The sequence below is a fragment of the Ostrinia furnacalis genome, unplaced genomic scaffold, assembly GCF_004193835.3.
Source record: "Ostrinia furnacalis isolate ACB-3 unplaced genomic scaffold, ASM419383v2 OfSCF6032, whole genome shotgun sequence".
In the NCBI taxonomy this organism is placed as follows: domain Eukaryota; kingdom Metazoa; phylum Arthropoda; class Insecta; order Lepidoptera; family Crambidae; genus Ostrinia; species Ostrinia furnacalis.
The window spans coordinates 1-12,489 of record NW_021136271.1 but is presented as its reverse complement, the minus strand read 5'-3'; the positions used below and the strand labels follow the sequence as shown (position 1 = coordinate 12,489).

At 39.9% G+C, this 12,489-nt stretch overlaps 1 protein-coding gene across 1 annotated transcript; it reads right to left on the bottom strand.

Moving 5' to 3' along the window:
• Positions 1-3,366: 3,366 nt before the first annotated feature.
• On the bottom strand, positions 3,367-12,418 carry Rme-8 (receptor mediated endocytosis 8; the record flags this gene model as incomplete). The annotated part of the gene is made up of 6 exons (XM_028317076.1): positions 3,367-3,812; positions 4,631-4,856; positions 8,328-8,474; positions 9,452-9,619; positions 12,050-12,127; positions 12,244-12,418. Coding segments are annotated over 6 exons (868 nt in total), but the record flags the coding sequence as incomplete, so codon positions are not given.
• Positions 12,419-12,489: the final 71 nt, after the last annotated feature.

Here is a 12,489-nt window from a genome sequence, read left to right as displayed (position 1 = left end):
TACATTCGTTAACATCACGTGTTGCCTTCAGACCGTCCATTCTTGATTGTGTATTCAGAGCTTTATTTTAGAAAGTGACATGATTCATGCCGACAATATGATTAAAGCCAAGAACACACAAATGCAAGACCATACTCTTGCCCTTACAAGCCATACCGACGACATAGGACGTACTCAATGAGCAAAACAAGACTCCATAGCATAACTCATCTTAACTATACCTGCTTACTCTTTATGATATGGCTAAAATCAACAAGTGGTGTTTTTTAATTTCAGTATCACACTAAATATTTATTTACATAAAAATACCTTATGATTGAAACAAAAACAATAATAATGGAATATATTAAAATACATAATCTTCAAAGATGTTTCATTAATTTCGTGATTTATAATCATTTTTCCAAAATTATCTTGCAAGCAGTTACAAACAAGTAATAGTTGTAGCTCAAATCGAAAACTTGTGCCAAACAACCGTAGCCCAGTAAATTGTTTGATTAAGTTTCACTACGAAACTCTACTTCGTTGCGTGGTCGATTAGTTTACGAATTTTACGATATAGAAAGCTTTATTAATTAATTTCCGAATTTAATTGTAAATCGATTTCCACTAAGTTTCTGGGTGCTCGGTGTCTCAGCATAGGAGATATTGACAAGTGATTTAACAACAACCACTGCATATAGATAGTACCATCCACTGAGACGCGCCCCATCAATCGTCCTAATTATTTATAGTTTATATTTGCATGCCTCCGCTAATGTTTGAGTGTTATCGGTATACGCTAATAATTATCCATACGCACACTACAATAATTTCGCGACCGATGCTCGGATCAAACTCCCCGCACTCCGCGCTTCCCTCAACCAAAATTGGTGGGGCGCGTCTGTGTGGATGGCACTATCTATATTACTCATTTAAATCATTTCACACAATTTTAAAACTGAACGCAACGCAAAATTTGCAATAAAAAGTCTCACATTAATACTGTGAAATATATTTAGGAATGGCAAGACTAAAACATAAAATAAAACATAATGGAGTTACTCTCTCCTGCACTTTATGTACAAAATTATGTAATATCGTTTTATTGCGAGTTAAGATTTTATAGTGTTAAATATTAGCAAATAAATCAAAATAATTTGGAACCCAAGATTATTCTAAATTAAAATGACGCACGACATTAGAGTAACAAAAATAGAGAGAGGCTGGACAGATTTCGAAAATTCTGTATAAGATGTAATGAAACTTTTAAGGTGAGGAGTCTAAAGACGATATTTTATAGATACTGAGGTATATTAAAGCAAATTCAGTCATATTTTCTAAGCTTGTTATGACAACACCGATTAATTCATCAATGTTATAAGATTGAGTTGGTGAGGTGTTTCTTACCTGGCGACTATGAATGTATATCATAGAAAACTGCGAATTCTACTTGTATTATTACATAGAATAATAGGATTAAAATGATAGATATCAAATATCTGCCCACCCACCCACATAGATCAGAGCAAAACTATGCCTACAGTTGATTTTAAAACACAACAACATAATAAATTGCGTTAAAACGTCGACGAATCGTTTAATTTCATCAGTTTAACCCTGCCAATTGAGTGAGGGGTTTTTAATTTTAGATGTCGGCAGTCTACTGGCCGAGCCTACACGCTAACAGACACGATTAACACGAACAATCATACATAACGAGCTTTGGCTGATAATACTAAATGTGTATTACATTAATGATGTCATTACTAGTATTAAAGTTATGTTGATTTTTACAGAATGTCCCAAGTATCATATTGTAGAAATCTAAAGATATTATACCTCTTGTGATACCTTATTCTACCCCATCTAACAAAAGCAAGCTCATAACTGAATGATGCCAGTTGCGATGAAATATTTAAAAATTAAAACTTTATTAAAAATTTTGGAACATGGAGTATTTCCGGCACTAGTTTGTATTTAACTCTGGACTTCTAACAGTTCCAACACAATTTTGGGACACCCTGCTTAAAATGAATAATACATTAACATCTCTTATATATTTTTACATAAGTACACATTGTGAGTTCGCGATCTATAAAATTATAAATAAGCGTTCGAGTATGTAACAACATGGAATAATAATTGAGTTTTTAGGATTAAATATGTTTTATCCATAATATGAATGATACGCACATAAAAATGAAAATAATCATATGGGTAGTGGCGCTAAAATTATGGTACAACAATCATGATTTATTAAAAGCTAGGATGTATAATGTGATGATTTTTTAGTATGTTATTATTTAAAATTTAGAAAAGAACCGAAAATTCAATCAGCCTAAATAATTCAGTCGTAATTAATGTCTTTAACATATTATTAAAACTGGAGTTGATCTTTTAAGAAAGCTACTTTAGAACTTAATTATATTTAAACAATTTGGTTACTATAAGCTGAATATTGTATTGTAAAAATGTAATGCGCAGGAATACCTGAATAAACTGAACATGAAATAACTACCTCCTCTTATTAATAACTTCATAAGGAATCGAGGTTTGTCTACACCCAAAGTTTAGACTTTGAAATAGGGTATTTTAAACTATCTATCCACTTTAACACACTCCCTACAAAAAACAACAAAAGAGCGCTACTCTAATCTTTTTGTTTGAAGAGAAAATAAACTTTATTGGCTGGACGGTGCTTGAAGTCAGAAGCCACAAAACTACGTAGTGTGTGATTGTGAAGCTTATAGCTCGCAGTAGGTTGCAGTTTTAGGGAATGGCAACCCCAAATCAGAAGCTTTTATTTATTTGACAGGAGATCTAGATTTTCTCTGTACATTTAATAGTGCCCTCGATCGGAAGCTGTGGTAAAGTTGGGGGAGGACTTTTTCTAGTAAACATAAGATAAGACAAAAAATCAGATGTGCCCAAGTCTCAATTTACTACGCGAGGGCCAACCATCTAGTTACACCATCATCGTGAGTTTTTTATGCGGAACAAGGCAGGCATTTGACCGCAATCGCACCTGATGTTAAGTGAGATGCAGTCTAGGATGGTACTGTATATCTGCTCTATAAGTGCCTATTCACTCTCGCCTTGAAAAGGCCCGATTAGTTAGTTCCATTCCCACTTGCGATAACCAATAATTTCAAGTTTTAAAAATCAGCTATGAATATGAGTTTGTTCTATGCATGTATGTGTTTCTATGTGGCAGCAAAATAAACGTTTTCTATTCTATTCAAAGTACGGTCGCCGAGCAGGTAGAATTTCGTCCAATGACCCTAAGCTACCTATCCTTATCACTTGCGCGTAATAACTGTAGCGACTGTGCGACGGGCGGCCGCAGTGAGTGTGCGAGCGCGACAACAATATAATTATGCGCGAGCGATAAGGACGGGTAACTCGGGGTCATTGGACGAAATTCTACGTGCTCGGCGACCGGACATTATACAGGGTGTTTGGCGGAAGGTTAGACTAACTTCGTGAGTGTATAGGTAAGGTGATTTTGAGAATACAAGTTCGCCCATTTGACCTTACCTATACACCCACGCCTGTCGCGCTCGCACACTCACTGCGGCCGCCCGTCGCACAGTCGCGACAGTTATTACGCGCGAGCGATAAGGATGGTTAGCTCGGGGTCATCGGACGAAATTCTACGTGCTCGGCGACCGGACATTCTGTATAATAGATAGGATAGTGTAAAATACCGGAGTGTAGCGTGCACCTGTAGTTCTACCGCTCAGTGAGTCGGGCGCGTCAATCGATGGGCGGCGGCTGCGCCGGGATGGACGCGGGCGGCGCCGTCAGGTAGCCGGCGGTGTGCGGCGCGCCTGCAAACATACGGGAATTAACGTGTTGACAGCACCAATCAATGAGGGTTTTCGCGAATGAAAGATCCGCTAGATGGCGGGACGTGGATGTGGGGTCTGACTGTTGCGTGATTGGTAGATTTTGACATATCTGTCAATGTCATGTCAAAAATAACCAATCATTCAGCAGTCAGACCCCACATCCACGTCCCGCCATCTAGCGGATCTTTCATTCGCGAAAACCCTCATTGTCGTACTTTTTAAAACTGTCAAAACGAAACTCTCCCATAGATTTTGTGTTGCAATGCAAGCAAGTGACGTCACTATTTTGGCAACTCAAATAAACTACTTTTTGTAATTACAATGCGACCGAAAATCGTGATTAACAGATAATTTAAAATTAATTAAGTTTATAAGACCAGAATGAAGTGTACTTTTTAAAATGTTGTAATTTCGAGTTATTGGAGAATGGTGTCAAATAGTCTATTCTACACTCTACTACACTTCATTCTAGTTCTAAATCAATAGATAGATAAATCATTTATTTGCATACACAACACACATAAAATAGTAATGTTGCACCACAAAAATAATAAGAAAACAGCAGGAGAAAATTATAAGCATGTATAAAACAAAGTTGTGAGTACAACTGGAAAAATGTTTCCAATACAGTTGTATTTGCTTCCGACTGTCTATTTATATTTTTGAAGAGAATATTATTCAATTTCAGGCCTTTTTCAGAGCACTTGTAGGCCCCCCTTATCAGAGCACATGTCGGCCCTTCAGCACTTGTCAGTACTTCTTAGAGCACTTGTAGGCCTTTATCAAAGAACACTTACCAGCAATGGAGTGGTGTTGCGGCGTGGCAGCTATGAAGAGATCGTGTCGCTGCTGCGAGTACTGCTCCCACACACGACTGCGAGCCAATAGAGCTCGCACGCGCTCAGCATGTGCGGGACATCGCGCCATAGCTTTCAGCGCGCTAACTAGCTGCGCCGCTGTCTGGCCGTCGAGACGCGTCTCCAGGAGTGAGAGTAACTCGGTGATAAGGTCCGTTTCTATCGCCTATAAATATAAACATTTCAATTATTACGGAGGAATGTTTATTTTCTTTACAATGATTAAACAAGCACACAGTAAGGCCTCAGCCTCGAACTTAGCGGGCAGCGGGGCGGGAGCGGCGGCGGCGCTGGAGCGGGGCGGGCAACGCAGACCCGTTCTCGAAACAAGCGGGCAGCTCGCGCGGCGCTTTAGCGGCGAAGTGTTGTGTTCGGGGTTGTGTTGTCGAGATATTTGTTTTTATTCGCAAACGAAATGTCTGGACAACGGCGACAATTTTATTTCGATTCAAATTTATTCCTAACGCTCGATTTATTGTGGGCAAAAGAAGGAGTGCGCTGCCCGCTCGTTGCCCGCTCCCTCGCCGCTGCCCGCTCCGGCGCCGCTGCCGCGCCGCTGTTTTCGAGAACCGGTCTATTTGATTTTACGCATAAGATCCTGCCGCTCCCGCGCCGCCGCCGCCGCCGCCCCGCTGCCCGCTAAGTTCGAGGCTGAGGCCTAAGGGATCTAGCTTCAACGTCAGTGGGGTTAGGTCTCTAGAGAACAGAGTAGTTTTTGGGGCGTTTCTGTTATCGACTCATTCAATGAGCGGTAGAGTCGCAGTCGATATTTGCGGTCGGGGCTTAGGGAGCTCACTACGGCGTACCGTACTTTCCTCCCAAGAGTTCGCAAGCACTTCGCGGTTAATACGCTACAGTTCGCCGCTTACTCCCTCGACAGAGTTAACGACCGAATCGCCACTCAGAGTCAGTCAGCCGCTCACTGTGAACCCAGCCTAAGAGTCGACCAAGTAAATTGAAATCATGTGTAAAGTGTCGATGAATCTACACACGCCACTTCGGGGCACGCTTTCATGGCCGCCCTCAGCCCCGCCCACGTGTGACGTCACAGGGTGTCCACTGCAAATGTTCGAAAAAATTCCCTGACTTTTCCCTGACTTTCCCTGACAATTTTTTCAAAATTTCCTGACCAACTATGTATACAACGTGTCCCAAAATTCAAGGATAAGCCGACGCCGCAGGATGGACATAGTCATGACTACTTTAGGAAAAATAAGGAAAAAAATCTATCTCAATTATTTTTTAAGTTACACAATAAATTACGAAATTCTTCGAATATTGACACCCCTTATGATATTTTACATTACCACGACCACCATTTTTCAAATATTTCTGTTTTTTTGTTTGTATCGGCAACTTAAGTAGTGTTGCTGTCCACCCCAACTCTTAAAACCCCCAGAATCCTTGCAGTTTTTACACAAAAGTTAATCAAAATATTTTATTTCCTTAAAATTTTGAACGATTTTTACTTTCACTCCACTTTGACTCATCGTTTTGTAAAAAAAAAGTATGAACACTACTGCGGCAAGTTTTTTTAAAGTTGACGCAACTATCCAAGATTCCAAAATGGTACTCTAAGAAACCTAGTCGCAAAAAAGATATGCGTACCATTTTTACAAGCACTTCGCTTGTTAGTTAGTATGGGATAAATCTTACAACTGAATTTAAAACCAGTTCTCCTTAATCAATTGAGCTGAAATTTGGTATACTTGTGTAAGTACGATGACAATGCAATATTATGGTACCATTGAGCTGGATGGAGTCAGAGTCAGAGAGACATTGAGATAGGAACTCTTAACGAAACGGCGGAATTGCATCTAGTTTGGGTTCGTTGGACTTGTCTTTTCGAGCACTTTAGTGCTAGATGATGTCCAGGGTCCTGATGATGAAGTCAAGAGGTGGCAGGAGCTGGCCATAGGAAGTCCTAAACGAAACGGCGGAAGCTTATCGAGTTTGGGTTCGTTGGATTTGTCTTCCCGAGCACTTAGGCCATGAGATTGAGAAACAACTAAAAAGTTTAAAATAAAGTTGTAATAAAAAAAAACTTTTTTAAAAACAAGCTTGACTTCGTTTGAAAATTATAATTGACTTCATCATCAGGACCCTGGACATCATCTAGCACTAAAGTGCTCTAAAAGACAAATCCAACGAACCCAAACTAGATGCAATTCCGCCGTTTCGTTTAGAAGTTCCTGTGGCCACCTCCAGTTTCAGCTCAATGGTACCATAATATTGCATTTTCATCGTACTTACATAAGTATACCAAATTTCAGCTCAATCGGTTGAGGAGAACTGGTTTTAAATTCAGTTGCAAGATTTATCCCATACTAACTAACAAGCGAAGTGCTTGTAAAAATGGTACGCATATCTTTTTTGCGACTAGACTTCTTAGAGTATTATACCATTTTGGAATCTTGGATAGTTGCGTCAACTTTATAAAAAACTTGCCGCAGTAGTGTTCATACTTTTTTTTTACAAAACGATGAGTAAAAGTGGAGTGAAAGTAAAAATCGTTCAAAATTTTAAGGAAATAAAATATTTTGATTAACTTTTGTGTAAAAACTGCAAGGATTCTGGGGGTTTTAAGAGTTGGGGTGGACAGCAACACTACTTAAGTTGCCGATACAAACAAAAAAACAGAAATATTTGAAAAATGGTGGTCGTGGTAATGTAAAATATCATAAGGGGTGTTAATATTCGAAGAATTTCGTAATTTATTGTGTAACTTAAAAATAATTGAGATAGATTTTTTTCCTTATTTTTCCTAAAGTAGTCATGACTATGTCCATCCTGCGGCGCCGGCTTATCCTTGAATTTTGGGACACGTTGACTTTTCGGATAGATCCAGTTAATTCTGTAACCTATTACTGATATCGTTTGAAAGAGCTCGTGAAGCACTTTCAAGATCAGTAAGCAGTTTTTCGATATCTTGTGTAGTTTAGAAATAATCGAATGAGATCACTTATCGTTTCCACCCTGTATTAATAGCACTCACAGTGAACTGCTCACTAGTCTGCACTCAATAAACAAATCAATAAATAATTATAAAAAAAAATATAAATAAACATAAGTTATAAGTTGCACTTTCACATCGACAATAGAAAATATGTATATCATTTTACTGAAACAAAAAAGTACAACTATTAAAACAAAAAGGAGTAATCTAGTTATGACAAAAAAAATCATAACATAGATCACTCTTATCCTGAAAAAAAAAAACTATATGAAAGTAATCTAATTATGAACAAAATTATGTCCTAATTTAGATCAATCCACTTCATTAGATAAAAAACTAAAAAGGAGTAATATAATTATGACTAAAAACAAAGTCATAATGTAGATCACTCCAAACCTGAAAAAAAAATGCTTCGATAGTCAAGATCAAAGGTCTTTCTAGAGCATAAATTAATTAAATCCCTCAGTTTACAATCACTGGGAAATTTCGGGAGACAAACAGTGTTTTGGTAGACAAAATCTCAATGTTTCCCTGACTTTCCAGATGACCCCTCTATTTCACTGACTTTCCCTGACTGCTATGAGCTTCCCTGACTTTTCCCTGACTTTCCCTGACTTTCCAGAATGTGGACACCCTGCGTCACACTACACGTTCGTCTGAGTGTAGCATCACATAGCTCACCTGGTTGACGAGGCGGTCGGTGTTGCAGCTGCTGTTGAAGATGGTCGCGAGCGCCTCGCACGCCACGCCCACCACCTCGGGACACGCCTTCATGGCCGCTTTTAGGCCTGCCATTACGTCAGTCGATGACAGCGCCACCACGCATGCCTGTAAAAGAAAAGAGTTAAAATAATCTGCTATGATCGTTTCTTCTTCTTCTTTTCGTGTCTACAACAAACGAAGACACGTCCTGGCGATACCCGTGGAAAAAAACATTTTCAAAATCAGTGAATACATACATTCAGAATGAGGCAGTCATTTTATTCGACTGTGATATGCGAATAATGCAATAGTTTTTTTGACGTGTGTGCCACCGGCACCTTGATTGATCGCAACAGTGACAATAGTATACAAATAATACATATCAAGCCGTGAGTACATTATGTAATTTTTAACTGAAATAGAACGCAAAAGTTTGAAATCTCATAATATACAAAAAGTAGAAAAATAAAGCAGCTGAATTCTGCCACTTCATCGCTCCGTGAGTTCCTGGCTTACGACATCGGTATGCTATGTCAAACGTTTATGAAGGGTTATCCAGTTACACCCGGAGCATGACGCAGCACCTATATTTATTTATTTACTAGTGGCCCGTGACTGCGTACGCGTGGATCCCGTTTTACCCACTTAGGGGTTGAATTTTGCAAATCCCATCTTAGTGAAAACCTACGTTCTAAACAGAACCCACATGCAAAATTCGAGACTCCTAGCACGTGTAGTTTCGGAGATGTTGTGATGAGTGAGTGAGTCCGTCAGTGACCTTTCGCTTTGGAAATCTTTGAATGCAGTTCTATTTCTTTTCAAAAATAAAGGAATGTTTCCTTTGAGTAAAATCTTCTACCTACAGTATTAAGAGAACTTTCCCTCGTGGCATTACAAAATTCCACCCTGTATAACGCCCACGCTTGCGCGTAATTATATTGCTGTCGCGACTTTGCGACTGGCACCCGCAGTGAGTGTGCGAGCGCGATAGCAACATAATTACGCGCGAGCGATAAGGATGGGTAGCTGGGGGTCATTGGACAAAATTCTACGTGCTCACGGACCGGGCTTTAGCTTTATTTATTTATACACGTGGCACATACCTGCGCTTGCACGAGCGCGTGCAGCACGGGCACGGCGTGCTCGGGACACGCGGGCAGCAGGCGCGCCAGCCGCGGCAGCTCGCCGTACGACGCGCACGCGCCGCCCAGGTGCGGTCGAGCGCGCACCAAAGCCGCTAATGCCGCTGCGCACACCGCGCCGCGACTTCCCTGCGGGTAGAAAGTAGAAGTAGAAGCAAGTGTTGAATCTGTTTCTATCTATGAAAATTTCCACTTTTGAACAAAACAAAATCAATCACAGAATAGGATTCACAAAAATATTTCTTGTGCTGGGTCATTCCATCGTTTCGGGTGTTACGTTCGTACACACATATTCAACAATTTCATGTAGTTTGAAATAGTATTTTAATAATGTTAGTGACTTAATCTGTCCGTTTTTAGTTGTTTTATCTAAATAATAAGTTTGTACAGCTTAGACTGTAGGATAACGAAAATATGTGTCGAAAAGTGTGCGTTTCGGGCGTTACGAGATTTTGCCTCTATGTTCTGACTGTTGCCGCATTTACTCGAAATTTAGCGAATTTTCTTAAGGAATCATACCTAAAACTTACAGGACTTCTAAAGTATGAAATTTACAAACCATGTAACATACAATCACTGTTAAATAAAACGTTTTACTGTTTTTTTATAATTTTTTTCTTTGTTTCGGGTGTTACAATGGTTCTGTTTCGGGTGTTACGAGTACGAAAATGCAACGCGTTTTATCGATAAAATCGGTGATTTATTAGTCTCTAGGTACTAGGAAATAAGGAGTACAACAAATAAACACAAATAGAGCGAATTCTGGTTTGAAATTACGAAGCAGCTTTTTTTAAAAAATAAATAAAGTTCAAGTTTAATTTTTCCTCAGAATATAGCTTTTTCTATTGTTTTTAACTTGAAATAGCATTACTTTAATTTCTAATTACGATATTTATTGGAAATGTCAATCATCAACACTTTTTAGCAATACCTTAATTTTAGTGTTGTTCTTATTGGCGAGGCACTAAGGCCGAAACTGTGCGGTTATGGTTTGATGCAAATATATTAGAATAGCCCAGCAAATTATCGCTGTCTGAACCAGGCGGAATACTGGTGGAACGCGGACCTGATTTTTGTTGAAATAAAGAAACTGTCGCCCGTATTCACAAAAGATGCTTGCTTAAGTGAAGCAGCAAATCGAACGCACGCTGTTGAATAGAGCTCTGTGATTGGTTCGTGTGTCACCCTGTGCGTCCACGCGCACTGTGAAACCTCATAATGTTTGTGAATACGGGCGTGTAATTATTTCCTTCATACCTCAGTCGTGTCCTTAGACAGCGCATTGAGCGTGTCGGTGAGTAGTTCCTGCAGAAACTTGGGGCTGCGCAGGTTCCATACTATGTTGGCCTCGCGGCTTGGCTTGGGATTAACAAACTGTTGATATTTCCTTCCTGCCTCGGTCGTGTCCTTGGACAGCGAATTGAGCGTCTCGATCAGCAGTTCCTGGAGGAACTTCTTGGGGCTGCGCAAGTTCCATATTATATTGGCCTCGCGGCTTGGCTTGGGATCGAACAAGCTGTTGTTATTTCCTTCGTACCTCGGTCGTGTCCTTGTACAGCGCATTGAGTGGATGGATTGGTAACTGATTTTTGTTGAAATAAAGAAACTGTATAGCCTGACCAGGAACATAAAAACCCTCGCCATGTTGCGGAAAACTAATGGTACTAATTTCTTTTAATGGCAACAGTAACTGAAAACTTCATTGTCATGTCACCTTGCATGTCAGTGTATTGCTGTCAAAGTGTAAACAAACATTATTTTAAATGTGCGCAATTGATTTTGTGAATTAAATTGCTAAAATCTTTTTATAGTCGTGAAAGAAAAGTGGTTTACAATGTGTTAAAGTGTTGTCGAAGAGAAATACTAAGGGTTCGGACAATATTTTCATTGAATAATGTTTCCGACAAAGGTTGTCAAATTGACTGACATGTTTATCGCATAGTACAGTCCACTAACCTTGGGGGAGGCCTTTGTCCAGCAGTGGACGTCATTTGGCTGAAACGACGACAGTCCACTATAAAAATTAGCTGTGGTTTGTTTCAACTACCTATTTTAAAATTTTTTGTCACTTTCTAAGTGTTGAATTTTATGGAATTAGGAAAGAAGTACCGAGTTTGAAGCGTTCATGAGCAAACATTGCAGTTGAATATTCAAGTTCTGAATTTGATTATTGATGAATAATAAATTAAATCCTACTAGCTCGATTGATGGTTTCATTTAATTTATTTAAAACCTGATAATATTTTTTCGTTAATTTATGAAAATATCAAATTAGCCCGTAATCCTGATACATAAAGTTAGCCTATTAATTAACACAGGTACGACTGTACTCAGTGTTGCACTATCAAATGCAATTGACGCGCCTCTATGCCAGGGTTTTTATGTTCCTGGTCAGGCTATAATGTACTTTCAAGAAGAGAGCGTATCTACATCTTAAAGGCCGGCAACGCACCTGTAACGCCCCTGGGACTGCGGGTGTCTATGGGCGACGGTAATCACTTATCATCAGGTGATTCGTCTGCTCGTTTGCCTCCTGTCACATAAAAAAATCCTTCGTACCTCGGTGGTGTCCTTGGACAGCGCGTTGAGTGTTTCAGTCAGCAGCTCCTGCAGAAACTTCTTGGGGCTGCGCAGGTTCTATATTATGTTGGCTTCGCCGCTTGGCTTGAACGAACTGTTGTAATTCCCTTCATACCTCGGTGGTGTCCTTGGACAGCGCATTGAGTGTTTCAGTCAGCAGCTCCTGCAGGAACTTCGGGCTGCACAGTAGTGCACAGGTTCCATACTATGTTGGCCTTGCGGCTTGGCTTGGGATTGAACAAACTGTTGTTATTCCCTCCTACCTCGGTGGTGTCCTTGGACAGCGCATTGAGTGTTTCAGTCAGCAGCTCCTGCAGGAACTTTTTGGGGCTTCGCAGGTTGGCTTGGCTTGGGATCGAACAAGCTGTTGTTATTCCTTCCTACCTCGGTGGTGTCCTTGGACAGCGCGTTGAGTGTCT